This window comes from Typopeltis vanoorti, chromosome 2 (genome assembly GCF_054136105.1).
Source record: "Typopeltis vanoorti isolate ZY-2024b chromosome 2, IOZ_Tvanoo_1.0, whole genome shotgun sequence".
NCBI lineage: Eukaryota > Metazoa > Arthropoda > Arachnida > Uropygi > Thelyphonidae > Typopeltis > Typopeltis vanoorti.
In genome coordinates this window covers 73,137,642-73,154,916 of record NC_143550.1, presented here as the reverse complement: position 1 = coordinate 73,154,916, position 17,275 = coordinate 73,137,642, and the positions used below count along the sequence as shown (strand labels likewise).

At 35.4% G+C, this 17,275-nt stretch overlaps 1 protein-coding gene across 1 annotated transcript in view; it reads right to left on the bottom strand.

Moving 5' to 3' along the window:
• Positions 1 to 962: 962 nt before the first annotated feature.
• LOC150109175 (major facilitator superfamily domain-containing protein 6-like) overlaps positions 963 to 17,275 on the bottom strand; it is a 55,640-nt gene continuing 39,327 nt past the window's right edge. Inside the window, exons 6-7 of the mRNA XM_090405914.1 lie at positions 4,451 to 4,612; positions 963 to 1,368 (exon numbers count right to left, since the gene is read on the bottom strand). Coding sequence (XP_090262040.1) covers positions 1,211 to 1,368; positions 4,451 to 4,612 — 320 coding nt within the window. The 3' untranslated portion in view covers positions 963 to 1,210. The remainder of the gene's footprint in view (positions 1,369 to 4,450; positions 4,613 to 17,275) is intronic.

Sequence of the window (17,275 nt, the reverse complement as noted above, 5' to 3'; positions counted from 1 at the left end):
AGATCAATCACCTGCAGGTTCTGGTGTATTGGTATTGACCATGACATTGAATCAACAGAAAATTAAAGATGAACATAGGAATTTTGAAGTGAACTGCAAAAGTAAACACTTTTTTTGTTTCTAACAAAAAGCACTTTCATTATGAAAGAATAAGAGGCGTGATTAAAGATGAAACATAAAGAAAAATTTAACAGCTTGGTAGCTGAATTTAGGAAAAATACAATCGTTATTCTGGGAAGTTTCTTTAAGGCTAAGAACAAAATATCTTTAAGAGACACCAGGTTCGCAAAATTTCACATAGTCTGTTTCCGGACTATGTGAAATTAAAAAAAAAATGATATTTAATAAATAACATTAATTTTTCTACTATTGAGAAGAACGATGGCTGAATACAGGTTTATTATTATGATGATTAATTTTCCCTTATCATTTGAAATAAATGTTTCTTGAGATAAATGAGCAAGGTGTAGTTATCTGATGATAAATAAATCGATTCTAGATCTATTTTGATGTGGACATAATGACATACTTTAAGTAGCTTAATTTAAAAATTCAGGAAAAACGTAATTTACTGTCTGGTATGTTTTTGTGTTAAAGTCTTCGAAGTAAAATTATAATTATTAAAATAACTTTTCGTTTTTTAAGATGGCCTGAGATCCCAAGTCTTAAAATCTAAAGCAAAATAATGATATAAAGTATTTCGGGACTCAGTCGGTATTCTCGTAGATGATGCTCTTTGGTTGGAGAACTTAATGAATACCATTTAGTAAGTGAGTGGAACATTCATAATGGATTGTCAACTGAAGACGATGTAGCAGAAATTATAGCATTTTTTTCCTTCCAGAGAATTGGAATTTCCACCCCTTAAACAGGCAAACTCTTCGGAAAAGTGCATTTCGTTCACATAAAGCATTTAAGCAAGCGAAAATAATTTGAATGATTTATCTCTCTATCCTTTTAAACAACACTTTTATGGAAATTTTACAGAAATAAATAATAAATGGGTTAATACAATTATTATTTACAAAATTACATGCTCTTTAACGAAACCAAAATACAGATCTATGATTCAACACGTAATTGACTGTTAACAATGATCACATCATCACCATTTTCAAAGGAATTAAAATTAGCTTTCAGTTTTTATCAATGTTGCAAAACACCAAAAGCAACCATTAACAATCTAATTCTTTAATTCACACACACATCATTAACTGGAATAGACATTCTCCTGAGTATTGTCTGTTATTTTTAATGCTCCAACGGTTGTTACAGGTTCTGAATTTCGGTTTTCGTTGGTCATTTCAATTTCTTCTTTACTCCCGATTCTTCTAATTATCCTCTCTGGTTTCGAATTGTTCTCTTTAACTATAATATAAAATAAAGTGAGACGACAGAAACTATTTTTTTTATGGAATATCATTAATTTGCTGTAAATTATGAATTGGAATATCATTCTATAAGCAGTAACAGATGGTAAGCTAATTTTTCTTTTTCTGCAAGAGTTAAAAAAGATAACATTTTAAAATAGTGTTAAGAAAATTCTAGAATTGCTCATGCTATGCACGGGCTTCATGCTGACATTCCAGTGCATAGCATGAGTAATTCTCTGACATTCCATTACGTAATAATAAACAGATTAAAAATAAAATTAAAAGTAAATATGCATAAATAAGAACCAACACAGGATACATGCTTAACTCTTAATAACAATAAAGAATTGACACCAACTACAGAGATTCCTAGTTACAAATGAAGCTGTAAATTAACCAGGATTTCGGAACACAGAGCATTGCATTACATTCCTTGAATGCTGATTTTTAACTCCTGAATATCTATTCTAAGGAGTATAATACTAGATACTAACAGAGGACAAAGAAATTTCCTTTTATTTTTTGAACAAGCCATCATGAGATTTTGCAAAATTTGTTCATGACCAGTGGTTCATAGCCGATGGATACAAAAAAGTTTCTGTATTTTAAGATTATCATATATTAGAAGGACGAATGTTTTTTCAGTAACAATAGTGTCCAACTTATTTGGAAAAGGGTATCAAATTATCAATGCAAGGTAACATTTTCCCATAACCATCAGTATTCGCAACAATCCTGATCAGCTCGGGAGTCTGTCTGTCTCATGTTATCAGTTACTGAATGGAAAATATATCAGCAATGTACAGCGATCTTTTTTATTTTATTCTGTTTATTATTAGTGATACTGCACAAAACCACTGCTTTCCCATAAGAAAATATAGTCAACACCTTCGTTTTGTTTATAGATGATAATATTTGTATATTTCTAAATATTCAGAAACCCATCATGAATAACATATTTTGAAACATTCAAATTATAAAGTTGTTTTCACAATTAATTATAAAATGCAAAACTATCAGAAGTAAAACAATATTAATAGAGTCTTGTGCTGTATATTACAATATTAAAAAAAAATACATTTTATAACTTCTAAAATTATCAGCCATTAATTTTGCTGATCTGCATCCACTGTGAGTTCAGCCTGGTTCAAAACACTAGGCTGTTTCGCATGACCACGATTTCAGCACTTATTTCCTGACCATCTAAATGAACAATAAGAAATATTATGAACAAAAGGATACCAACCGAAATAAAATAAATCCAGTGATTGAAATATCAGGGCGTGCTGTGTAATGGAAAATATCCCTAAAATCGAAAAAAAAAATTAACTTCCAAAACAATAAATTAAACTGCGATGGACAGAAATTCTCACACTGACTGATCATTGTGCCATGAACTTTCATAGACCGTAGTAATATTGACTACCTAAATACTGGATATCGAAACGACCATACTTATTTAATAAGTATATTCACAGCACTAAATACAGGTTTCTAAAGACATGTTTTGTACATCTATCTTAGGAATAGAAAGACAAAAATTACATCTTTCATCTTACCAGCCAATCAGATTCGTGGTATGTTTTCTCCATTTTTTCTTAAAATTACTTAATATCCTACTTATTTAATGGAAAATTTACTAGCATAAGGTTTGCCGCCACTAGTATTAATTAACTAAGATCAGTATGAACTGCAAGTTAGTTAATTAATGCTAGTTATACATATGTTACAATCAGCATACTGTTCATTAATTTTCAGTCAGGTTGAAACGTTGATAGTCGAAGGCCAAATATACTTGTAACTTTCATTATACTATGTTTACTGTACAGAGATTCTTATAGGTTCTATTCTAATCGCCCATTACAGGAACTTTTCCAAGTTTTTCTTTTGGGGCGAACCTGAGTTACTCGATCTTTTTTTAGCAGACGGCAAGAAACTCAGGTTTTTAACTTCAAAAATCGATTGTAGAACGCAAGAGATCATAATGGTCAGAAACCTCCTTCTATTTAGCAATCTTCCACGTCTTCTGGGAATATATTCAATCTAATTGATGGAGAGAAGTGGTGACCAGCTTACTATCGAATTCCTTAAAAATAGCTAGGATTTAAAAGAGTGGCACATGATTGCTTAGGGGAACAACCACAAAGCATAAGAATATTTGTTTATTTGTAATCGACCTGAATTATTTATTAATGTGGCAGTTTTTAAAACACTTGTAATGATTTTGAGATTTTTAAAATGTACCAAAGTTGCTGTTGCTGTGAATCTAATTCTAAAAATTTGATTTTTTTGAGAAAATGCTTTATGATGTAACATCACTTCAAATATACTCTTTTCCCCTTCTATATTTCTCTCTTGTCACAGTCACATCTTCCCTTCACTAAGAATGTGATGTTATTTAAGGATGAGGTTTATTTAATTTTAATAGGGCTCATACTTAAATGATTTAGTTTCCCTATTTCTCACTATTTAGTTTAATTTAGAAAACTATAACTAGCTATGAATTTCGGCCAAATAACTTCACTTAATTAAATTAATATATTTATTTAACAATATTTACTTGGCGAAAAATCAACGGCTACGAAATTAACTAAACCTATCTGATATTCTGTAATATATTTGGTCGTGGTTAATAATTTTTCATATCTTGTTATATTCAATTAGAAAAATATACAGCAAAAGGTTAATAAGAAACATATTTGGTAGAAAATAATAATCAGCTTTTCAAAATATCTAAATTAGTCCAACTTTAAAACAAACAAACAAGCAAACAAAAATACTAGCGATCAAGGAAAAGTTTGTCGAGCTCTCAATAGTATTTCAACGCTCTTCGAAATGGCGGATATACGAGATGTATATCCTATTAACTGTGGCATGCACATAATCAGAAGCCGTTGTGATAACAACAAAAAAACAACAGAAAACAGAAAAGTAATAACAAGTATAAATTTTATAACTTAATGATTAAATGTAAAGTTTAATCAGTTTTCATTATTTTAAATTGAACTGAGTTTAATTTGCTTCTTAAATTAGCTTAAACAACAGACATTTCGAAATAAAAGTTTCTGGTAACTCACTAGACATCCTCTGCTTAGCTCCAAAGTGAGGAAGTATGAAATAGTACGCTCCCGCATAAAGGAAGCCGAAGATTCCTGCAGCTATCCCGCAAGCCCGAAATGCAAATCGTGCGCCATATTTATTCATTAGATTACCACCAATGAGACTTCCAGACCCTCTACCTACATATCAATAAACACATGAATTAGATAGGTTATGAATGGTATTCTCGTGTTTTAAATATTTCAGAATTAGCATATTTTATTCATGTTCAGTCGTAATGTACTATGCTGGTAATAACAAATAAAAAGGTTAAAACAAAAGAGTAGAACTGTTAGAATGGATTCGAATTCAACCTTCAAATTCGAATCCAACTTTAGTATGAATATTTGAAAATGTCTTTCGATGATAAATGATTTTCATTGTCCTATGTGACACATCATCACTCAACTTACTGGCGGTATGAAAGGGTTTAAAATTGAACGACACGTTATTCATTAGGGTATTGAAATCCACAATCATATCAAGCTATGATCATAGCACGAGCGTTAGTAAAAGTTGATAAAGACGCAGGAAGCTTTCGGCTAATTTTCACAGGTTCGAGAAAGAAAAGGAAACTGCTGACAAACTCCGTTTCGGATAGCCTCAAAATTGTAACAGTCTGCGGTAACAGGTGATGTACTCACATTTATCTTCAAAGTAACTCAGATTAGAGCATCTGCTTAATTAAAGAACAAAGGTAATATTATTAACATATAAATGACATAAAACATGTGATCTTACAAATTTTATAAGTGGCCAGTTCCTAATAAAAATGTATAGTAAACAATAATTGGTAATAAATAAAACTAAGAATGAATTACATTACAAGAATCATTAAAATACAACATACTTCGTTTTCATTAAAAAATTATATCATTCAGACTTTGTTTTCTGACTGAATACTCCCTCTGATCATCTTTTATATAACTGTGATATTATAAGTTTAGGAGCTACCTTCCAAAAGAAAACAAATTCATATCACTGTATGTAAACGATTTGTATGTATGCAAATCTCACTCATTTATCACCTTTCAAAAAGGTTATAAATCTATAATGTCCGCCTTACCTAACGACTTTTATTTTCAAGAGTAGACGAAAATTTTTGAGAACTAACATTTTGTTTGGACAATTTTGGACACCCTTAGCTCTCACTGACACCTGAGCCAAATGCTATAAGTTATTTCATAAGTATCGAGTGAAAGAGTACAACAGGCAACCAACTACCTCCACTGGTGGCCCAAATTCCTAATTCCATAGTCGAATTTTTTAATTGTGAGACTAAAAACCAGTTTCATGGAGATAAGAACGTCTACTTGATTGTCAAAGATAGACTAACTGGTGTACAGACTGAAAAAAAAAAGCATAGAAAAATTTTTTTCCAGTTAGATTTGAACTGATAACAATCCTTCTTCGTGGAGCGACCGTTATAGTTTAGGGAGATCAAACACGGAACATTTTCAAGCCGCTTCTTGCTTCCAGTAAGCAGGAAAGTCTTACACCGGATGATGCCATTTATCTACTACCTAAAGGCATTCACAAACATCCACGACGACTGTCGATTCAAATCCACAGCCTTTCGTTGGATAGAGGAAACACTATCGCTCTCGACTAACCAGACAGGCATAGAATAGAATGATCAGACTTGCAAATAAATTGTGCCCCATATCGCTGTAGAATTATTATGCTATTTACCTGTTAAAATCTCCATTCAGAGAAGGATTACCTGTTCTTTTTCGACGCATGCCCATTCATAGAATGCTTTTGAAGAATGACATCAGATTATATGTCCACACTTCTTTTCTTGACAACACCTCTGCTTAGTGATATACGTCAATTCACGGTTGGTGCAAAGCAGTAGCGTAGCCACAGATCCGATCCAGTCTATTTTTGGGGGTCAACACTCGAACATAATGTGTAAATCTTACGTAAAATCTGTACTGCAGCCACCATATGGAGCAATATGGAGGTTACAACGTTTACTCAAGATAGTTTACAACAAATAAATGACATACTATTGTACTCATTCGATATTCAAGGTACCTCCGATATTGCATGGCGGCCAACCATAATTACTCAATTAAGAGATTTAGAATGTCAAAAAAACCTACTGTGCCTTACAGAAGTTATTTCAAAGTTATTTGAAAGGCAGAAGAGCCTTTTAAAACCACAACTGACTGTAATGAAAAACGTCAAACGAGGCTGCCCACAACTGTCTTGTTGTAGACCAGGTTTTTGAAACACCCTGGACAACATTTCAATATCTTATTAATACTTTTAAGTGTCTGCGCTGTTAGCCTAGTGGCTGTGCGCTTCGCAACAATATGCCTGAGGAAGGAATGTCCTACGTTCGATTCCCGTCAATGACATGAGCTGAAAGTTCTTCCTCAGCCATAGCCAAGTTAGCCGGTCTTGGGCAGTAGGGATTTTTCCCAGTTTATCCTGGGGTTTTTCATCCTGCAAAGCAGGCAAACCGGCCTCGAGAACTCAACACTACAGACATAGGATATAACGGGGCGTAGGGCTGACCACCTTATCCTGTGAACGGTTTGAGGTCCGATGATTAATGAACCCTCAACACCTCAAGGTAAAAGAGGGAAAGGAAGATGAGATGAGATATTTTTAAGTATTAATTAAATTTTCCCTTTTGTGTTAGGCTCAATGTCTGTCACAGTCAAGAGATATGGCTTCTTAGAAACCTACTTATCTTTTACGACAGGGCAGTAAATCCTATCTGTACCATTTGCTATCTGTAAATTTCATGTGTTTATTTGACTGGTTTGCCTGTTTACAGGATGAAAAAAAACCCTGAAAGCTGAGTGTCTTGGAGGAAAAACCTATGTTAGAAGCTTAATGCAAGCAAAGCCCGTGTTAATAGCTTAATTGAGTAAACCAGTGAGAAAGGATTAAGTCTTAACACAAGGGATGAAAAATCCTGATAAAGGTTCTTCACATTCAAGACTGGATTCGAACCCTGGTCTCTCCAACCAGAGTGCATTGTCAATACTCAATCAACTACATAGGCCCACTTTTATCTATTAAAATTTTAATTTGAAATTAGAATACCGAAATGATCCAGACGAAGACAAAGAGCAAAATTGTCATTAATAGTGTGTGTGTTAGCCAGTTAATGATCGAAGAAGAGAATAAACATTGGAAAGACTTTTATTGGGATTATATTGATCAAGTGCATATAATAAACAACAAAGTTATACCAACTAGTTTCACCAACTAAGTCTGTTGACATCTTCAGGGTACATAACTGATGTACGGCATTAAAAGTAAGAAACTGTTACAAACTATAATCAACCGATTCCAATTATATTAAACAAAGAACAGAGCGCGTACAATACATTCATAGAGCGTGGATGATATCACTTGTTGTTATTTAGGAACGTTCTGTAGTTGGCACTATAATTCAGTTCTGGCGAGTTGAAGGATCTGATAAGGGTATTCCAGATCACGAGCAAGATTAGTCCTTGGTTCCTGTTAAGGTTTTGTATACAGCGGGCAACTGTTGTGGCCTCCTTAAAATTTCGGGAGCCGAAGTCCTCCTCCATGTAAGGAATTGTGCTTCTATCCCACTCTATGGTATGGTTCGTTCTTGAGAAATGAAAAGCTAACCCCGATTTTTCTTCTCTGTTATTATTCACATCACCTATGTGTTCGTTTTGCCTAATTTCAAGGCTCCTTGAAGTTTGGCGGATGTAATTCAAGCCGCACGAGCATGGTATGTTATAAACTCCAGCATATTTGGAGAAAGGATAGCTATCTTTTGGAGATCTTAAGAATTGTCTAATCGTTTCTGTGGGTTTAAAGGCCACTCTTATTTTATGTGGTCTAAGGAGTCTAGCAATCTTATTGGAAACTGTCCCTAAGTATGGAATGACGATGGTAGAAATATAACGTTCATCATCTTGTTGTCTTTGTCGGGGTTCCGAGAAAAGTATCTTGTGGACGAGTCTTCGAGGAAATCCATTCATGGTAAGGTTGGTGGATATCAGGGATAGTTCTTCCTGGAGGTGTTGTTGATCTGTTGTAAGGAGAGAGGCACAGTTCTACAACATGTGTACAATACTAAGTTTCTGAGAAATGTGGTGTGAGGAAGTGAAATGTAAATAACGTCCTGTATTGGTAGGTTTTCGGTAAACTGAGAGCTTGATACCACCATTCGGAAGCTTCTTAATTAAAGTGTCCAGAAATGATAATTGGTTATCTTCTTCAAGTTCTAGAGTGAATTTGATTGTGTGGTGGAGAGAGTTGATTTTGTTAAGAAAGTCGAAAGGTCCTTTTTTGTGTGGTTCCAAACGATAAAGATATCATCCACGTATCTCCACCATACTGTGGGTTTAGGGTCTGTTGGAGTTAAGATTTTACTTTCAAAATCCTCCATAAAGAGATCAGCACAAGATGGAGAGAGGGGGCTACCCATTGCAAGGCCAGTCAATTGTTGATATATGGTTTTATTCCATAAGAAAAAGTTTGATGTTAAACAATGACGGAACAGAGAAGTAATGTCTTGTGTGAGCAAACTTCCTAAAATGTTGATGACTTCCCCCACAGGGATGTTAGTGAATAGAGATGTAATATCCAGGCTGGCGAGTAAATCCGTATTGGAGATAGAGATGTTGTTCAGTTTCTCAACGAAATGTTGCGAATTTCGTATATAAGTATCTGAATTATGGATGTGAGGTTTGAGTAGGCCTGCCAGGTGTTTAGATAACAGATAAGTTGGCGAATTGATTCCATCCACAATCGGGCGTAGTGGTATTCCATTTTTGTGTACCTTAGGAGCGCCATATAGTCTTGGTGTTAGTGGATGCATGGATTTCAATCTTCGTTTTAAGTCTATAGACCAGTTCTCCATATGACGTATTAAATCGTTGGTATCATTGTGGTTCTTTAGTGTTGGGTCTGTGACTAGGACACGGTAGTTTGATGTATCCGACAATAAGCTGTTAATCTTATCTTCGTAATCACTGGTGTTTAAAATCACTGTTGAATTTCCCTTATCTGCCTTCAATATGATAATGTCTTTCTTTTTCTTCAAACTATACAATGTTCTTTTTTCCAGAGTAGTGATGTTTTTGTTAGGAGTTCTGGAAGATGAGAGGATGATACTACTTTTTAATCTAATATCATTAGCAATGGGTTCTGGGTTCCGGTAACGACGAGACTGCCTTTTCTATATTACAAATGATATCCACTTTAGGGACATTATGAGGTGTTATCGCAAAATTGAACCCTTTTTTAAGTATATTGATCTCTGGTTTTGTTAATACATGATCCGATAAATTAAAAATAACTTTGCTGTCTGGTAGAGAAGGTTTTGACTTAAAACGTTTTGTATAAAGATCGTTAAATTTTTTGATTTGGATTCGTTTGCTTGTTGTAAAGGCTTTATCATACCTAGTAGTGACCATTCTGTCCAAATGTGACAATATGTCTTGATCAAAAGTACTAGAAATATCGTCATAAATCTGATAACAGTCTAAATCTATTTGGCTTAAAAGAAATCTGGTATGCTGTATCCGTTCACTTAGAAGTGCCAAAGATGTTTTAAAATAAATATGTTTCGCTCGTCTTGAATGGAATTGTTCTTTTAAAAATAGAAACTTTGGAACAATCTTGTTATCTTTACATCTTTTCAAAAACGTGAGGTGATTTAATAGTTTGGCTTTTTTACATTTAAGGAATTCAAAACGGCGTACCTTTCGTTTGGTTTCCCCATGGATTCTATTCATGTTAAAAAAAGTTTAATTTTCTTGACCAAAAAGCTTTGGAAAGACTTTTATATTATATTGATCAAGTGCATATAATAAACAACTAAGTTATACCAACTACTTTCTCCAACTAAGTCTGTTGGCATCTTCAGGGTACATAACTGATGTACGGCACTAAAAAGTAAAAACAAACTGTTACAAACTATAATCAACCGATTCCAATTATATTAAACAAAGAACAGAGCGCGTACAATACATTCATAGAGCGTGGATGATATCACTTGTTGTTATTTAGGAACGTTCTACGGAAGGTTCTGATAAGGGTTTTTATTCTCTCGCCATAACGTTCAAGAAAGTGATCTCACACCAGATAATGGTTTCATTCATCTAAAAATCTTGAAATTAGGCAAAAAGAACACATACGTGACGTCAATAATAACAGAGAAGAAAAATCGGGGTTAGCTTTCATTTCTCAAGAACGAACCATACCATAGAGTGGGATAGAAGCACAATTCCTTACATGGAGGAGGACTTCCGCTCCCTAATTTTTAAGGAGGCCACAACAGTTGCCTGCTGTATACAAAACCTTAACAGGAACCAAGGACTAATCTTGCTTGTGATCTGGAAGACCCTTATCAGATCCTTCAACTCGCCAGAACTGAATTATAGTGCCAACTACAGAACGTTCCTAAATAACAACAAGTGATATCATCCACGCTCTATGAATGTATTGTACGCGCTCTGTTCTTTGTTTAATATAATTGGAATCGGTTGATTATAGTTTGTAACAGTTTTTTACTTTTTAGTGCCGTATATCAGTTATGTACCCTGAAGACGTCAACAGACTTAGTTGGTGAAAGTGGTTGGTATAACTTAGTTGTTTATTATATTCACTTGATCAATATAATCCCAATAAAAGTCTTTCCAGACCTTTTTGGTCATGTTAAAAAACGTTTTTTTAACATGAAGAGACATGTTTTTCATGCTGCTTACCTCAATTAAAACAAGGTAGTGATCTCACGCCAGATAATGGTTTCATCTAAACATTTTCAGAGTCCATGGCACATCAGAATTAGAAACTACTGGTGATTGTACAGCAGAAGCATTATTGCCTCGATTTGACACAATGTCAAATCATATAAGAGAATGTGGATAATCTCGAAACATAATCAGCTAAACTATAAATAGATAAGCAGAAACATTTTTCATCACTAAATTAAAGCAAGCCTCTCAATAATGCATACAAAGAATGTGGTGGTGGTGATGGCTATGCAATGACAAAATTATGTACATAAAGGATAATATCAATTCATGTAGTAAACCCTACAGCACATGAATCAAAAGTACAATTCTCAAATTCATTATTTATAAAGCTGAGTGGTTAGCATATTGGCTCTCCAATCAACAGATCTTTGAATTCTGTTGTGGTCATGAATGTTGGTGATTGTCTTCAGGTGAGAGATGAACCTCATTACCTTGTGTGGGACACCACCACTGTACTTACTGGAGGACTGAAGTGCCGAAAAAGTTTCAGGTTTGGTCTCTAGAGTACAGTTTTTTCCAGACAAGGGGAAAAAATAAAATACAAAAAATGTATAAAATGAATAAATAAAGGAAAAAAAATCCATAGCCCATCTAAGTCAAAATGTACTATAGATTTACAAAAAAAACTTTGATGGGTGGAAGCCACATAAAAAAATAATTTTTTTATGAGAATTAATGGTTTTAGATGGTTTTATGCATTATGATCCTCACCCCTTTCAGATAAGATATTTTGATACTGTATGACTCAGACAAATTCTGCATTCAAATTATACTCCATTCAGATGTGTCATTTTAAGGATATCCTCATAAAATTATTATCATACCCTCAGCTCTTCAAATCTTAACCTTCAATCAACTACAAATCTATCAGTTAGAATTTCCTTCACTTTATTTCATATTTGCTCAGTTTTTACAATAGCATCACAGGAGAGCTGGATTAGGAAAATATACAATTGTACTGCTGGAATTTTGTCAATACATTTGACAGAATTTCACATAACAGGTTATAATACAAACTCAAGTGGATGGTCATGCCAAAATAGGCTTATTACATTGCTAGGAAAGTGGTGGATTTTGGTTGGTTCAAAAACAGCAATGGTCATTCTGTGCCATAGTAAAGGTTACAACAATACATAAATAGTCAGAGACAAAGTAGTAAATAATATGCATGTACAAAAAAACCAAGCCAAGCAATGAGGCCACTGCATATAAATAAAATTACAGCAAAAGATAGAGCAATACATAAAAGTCAAAGAGATATTAATAAGCAATATGCATGCAAAAAAATTAAGTTCAGCAATGCAATATCTATACATAAACAAAGTTACACCAAAGGTTATAGCAATACATAAGGTTAAAAGTCATAGCAATATAAATAGTCAAAGAGATATTAATAAGCAATATGCATGCACAAAAATCAAGTTCAGCAATGCAGTATCTACATATAAACATATAGCAAAGATCACAGCAATACAGTCAACGGCTATAGCAGTGCATAAATAGTCAAAAATAAACAAGTATATAATATATAATATGCATGTATGTACAAAAATGAAGTTAAACAATGCAGTATTCTAAATATAAATATAAAATTACAGCAAAGGTTACAGCACTACATAAGTGCAAATTGAATGGTGTAACTCTGCTGCATAATTACTGCAATCGAGTGGGGATCTGGTTGGAGACAGTAATGTCAGGAAACACAGCAGCACAGTCAACATATTTATAAGTTAAGATGAAAAGCCAAAACGGCTATTTTTTCTGGCGTGGTTGATAAGATAAGAGGATAAAAATCCCTTATTGGTTTTCAGCCAGTAAGCGAAACTAAGATCGAAAACTACGATCTGAACGTTTCATGCCGACGGACTGTCGGAGGATCCAAGCGTAAGTGACCACTTGGTAGTGCCACACCACAGCAACTCGTTGCAAAGGTGGAGCAAGTTCCTTCACTAGTCTTGATATTTTCTCATAATATCCGCCGACAGTCAGTCGGCATGAAACGTTCAGATCGTAGTTTTCGATCTTAGTTTCGCTTACTGGCTGAAAAACAATAAGGGATTTTTATCCCCTTATCTTATCAACCTCGCCTGAAAAAATAGCCATTTTGGCTTTTCATCTTAGTTATCATATGATATAACATAATAGAGTGACACACCTTTCTGGCAATCGTATAGCAAAAGTATGTAAGTTCTTTTCACTTAAACTCTGATATTCTAGGTCTAGCTACTTACTGATGAAGCCTCAAAAAGGGGTGAAACCGGTGGGGGATATTATGATTTTGCTCCCTTGGGGATTTTGCCTTAAGGGAGCAATTTTAGTCTCCGGGGTGAGGGTTCTCCGGCACGGCCCGCTGAGGGGTTCTTGTCGGTGAATTATTTTCTTCGGAATGAGCGGATCGGCTCGGTGGTTGAGTTTCACTGAGTGGAACCAACGCGGAAATTTAGACGGACTTTCGTCCACGAATGAGTGGCCTAGAGATAGAGATCGTCTGATTTTATGAGATTTTACCTCTTTACTTAAACAGAGGGTGAAACCGGTGGGGGCTATTATGAGTTCGCTCTCTTGGGGTTTTTGCCTTAAGGGAGCAATTTGAGTCTCTGGGGATGTGTTCTCTGGCACGGCCCGCTGAAAGGCTTTGTCGGTGAATGATTTTCTTCGGAATTTGAGCGGTTATGCTCGGTAGTGGCATGTGGGTGGAAGGCCATCACTGAGTGGAGCCAACGCTGAGATGGACGGTCTTTCGCCCACGATTGAGTGGCCTAGGGATCGTCCGGATTTTTAGAGACGGCTTTACTTACTCATAAGGCTGAAACCGGTGGGGGCTATTATGAGTTCGCTCCCTTGGGGTTTTTTACTTAAGGGAGCAATTTGAATCTCCGGGGAAAGTGTTCTCCGGCGCGGTCCGCTGAGGGGCTTTGTCGGTGAATGATTTTCTTCGGAATTTGTGCTGTTCTGCTCGGTGGTGGCGTGTGGGTGCAAAGCCATCACTCAGTGGAGCCAACGTTGAGAAGGACGGTCTTTCGCCCACGATTGAGTGGCCTAGAGATCGTCCGAATTTTTAGAGACGGCTTACTCATAAGGCTGAAAAGGGTGAGGGCTAATATGAGTTCCCTCCCTTGGGGTTTTTGCCTTAAGGGAGCAATTTGAGTCTCCGGGGAAAAGTGTTCTCCGGCACGGCCCGTTCAGGAGCTTTGTCGGTGAATGCTTTTCTTCGGAATTTGAGCGGTTCTGCTCGGTGGTGGCGTGTGGGTGGAAGGCCATCACTGAGTGGAGTCAACGCTGAGATGGACGGTCTTTCGCCCACGATGAGTGGCCTAGGGATCATCCGAATTTTTAGAGACGGCTTTACTTATTCATAAGGTTGAAACCGGTCTGGTTAGTGACCTCTCCTCATAATGTAAAACAGTACTACATCTCCTAGGAGCTGTGTGTTTTACATTATGAGAAAATATCAAGAATAGTGAAGGACTTGCTCCACCTTTGCAACGAGTTGCCGTGGTGTGGCTCTACGAAGTGGTCACTTACGCCTGGATCCGCCGACAGTCCGTCGGCATGAAACGTTCAGATCGTAGTTTTCGATCTTAGTTACGCTTACTGGCTGAAAAACAATAAGGGATTTTTATCCCCTTATCTTATATTTATAAGTTCTTGAGCCATCAGTATAGATGGGCAAGAAATCAGAGTGGGATGCTTTGTGTGCATTAAACAATTGCAGGTAGACAGATAATAGAGTATGCAACTTCTGTAATTGTCAAAGAGAGGTTGCAGGATGGAGTGAAAACCTGCCATGGAGGGATACTGTTATGTTTTTTGTAAGCAATGTTTCAACATTCATGCCAGCAGCCTGCACAGTCTCTTTTATACGCATACCAATACAAAATATGGCAGTCTGATGTGTGAGATATAGAGACTTCCAAAAAAAAAAGAGACTAGTCCATGTAGGATGATCTGGAAGAGATTATCTTTAGGACATAACTAAGAGACAACTGTTTCCATCTAAGCAATAGAACCAGTTCATTCAACATAAAATAAAACCTTGAATGGGTGAGGTGCAAAAGGCACAAGTAGCTATCCATATACTCTGATGATGGGTGGGATCCAAACATTGCAGGTTATTCTGCCTTGCAGAACCATAGACTTGAAATGTATAAGCTTTGAACACATAAGCACATGATAAAGAGGAAGCAATAAAGATCATTTAGCATCCCCATTCAGTAGAGAATAGAGTGCAAAGGAGATTCAGTGCTCTCTTTTCCACTTTTCTCTTAGCTGACAAACATATGCAAGTAATGTAAGTTTGCTGTCCATAGCAAGAAGCTACAGAAGCCAAGAACATGGCTTCTGTTACCAAATGCTTTCTCTATGATATCAGTACGTAGTCATGACTTTGTTAGCCCCTAAAACATTTGAAGATGAAGAATTCATACTGAAGGATTTTTTGGTTCGGTGACAGAGCTCCCCAGAGCTGCACACAGATGTCCACTGACTGGCAAGCAATGCCACACTTGGAAGGGGAATGCCAGTGCTACCCCGAATACTGCGTGAAGAGGATAAGTAAGTAAACTAAGGAATGGGCTTGAGGGAAATATCCAGTTATATGTCAATGATTCAAAGTTTGTCAGTTGATAAGGAAATAAATTTGATATACAATCATTGCAGGCAAATGTTAAAAGACTGATTCTATTGGAAAATATAAATAAATATAATTTAATATTGTTAACTGCTAAGTTATAGATTTTGGACTGGGTCAAACCTAGAAGCTGAGTAAGGGTGTGGTCAGGAAGCAGATGACGCCTATTTTCATGTCATCTAATGCGTGAATGGAATAAGCAGACACGGACTGAGGCATGATAAGTCATCAGGCAATGTATGACCTGCAAGACTGCTCCTCTCCAGAATTTCTGGCTCCCTGGAAATGCCAATATAATAATAATGTTTCTAGCAAAATATATACATTTTAAGTGAAGAATCGTCATCCGGATTACCCCCCCCCCCTTTTTTTTTCAAATAAGTCTGCCTGCCAGTGGCTGTAATTATTACTCTAAAATGAAAATGATGTTTTGAGAATACTTGTGCCATAACATTTCTTAGAATTCACATGATAACACAATAAAAGAATAAATAAAATTTAATTAAAAGCCATATATTTCATTTTGAAAATTACAAACTGAAATGTATGATCGAAATTACAAATCGTCAGTGGTATTAAATAATAGAATACAAGGTAAAACTAGAACAATGGACAAATTTAAAACAGAAAACTGAGGAAAATTATGGATGCATATAACTCTGACTCAAATAATAAGGAAACAGTGCACAGAATTCCTATTTCATACATTGCTGGCAGTTCAGAACCTCAAGAATAATCTAGTGAAAATGTTTATTAGTCAACGAACTGTTTTCATAGTTTCCATTTTAAAGATAAATGCTCCTCAAATCTCCCTGACATCTACCAAATTCCAAATGATTGTCACCTCTTTTATTTTGGCTAAACTGGTAATTCAGCAGAGAAAATAATACAAAAACACCAGTCCTACATCATCAACAGGAAACCTGAGAAATCTGGCCTTTAAGATCATGGAATAAATACTGATCACAAGATCTTGTGATCTGAAACATGAATGCTCCATCGGTCTCACCACAAATTCAAACATTTATTTAAAGGAAGTGTCAAAGCCTTAGTCAATCACCTAAAGTTGAATCGGAATGACTACTTTTCACTTTCAAAAATATAGGAAAGTTTTATTCTAATCACATAAGTTTTATAAGTTTCTTTTTTAAAAAAATAATTAATAATACAATTAAGTAATAACTAATAATACTATATTTCCTCAATTTTTACCAAGACATCTTTATGGAGTACAAGTAACACTAATAACAGACATACAAAGACAACACAATTCTCAATGCTACAACTCTCAGTCCTATCTGTGTGTCCTCTATGGGTGTTTGTAGGTAGTCCAGGTTGTAAATTGGGACCTATGATGATTAATCTTTCCCAAATTTTGGGAAGTTTTTTGCATCCATATTTGTTTAAAT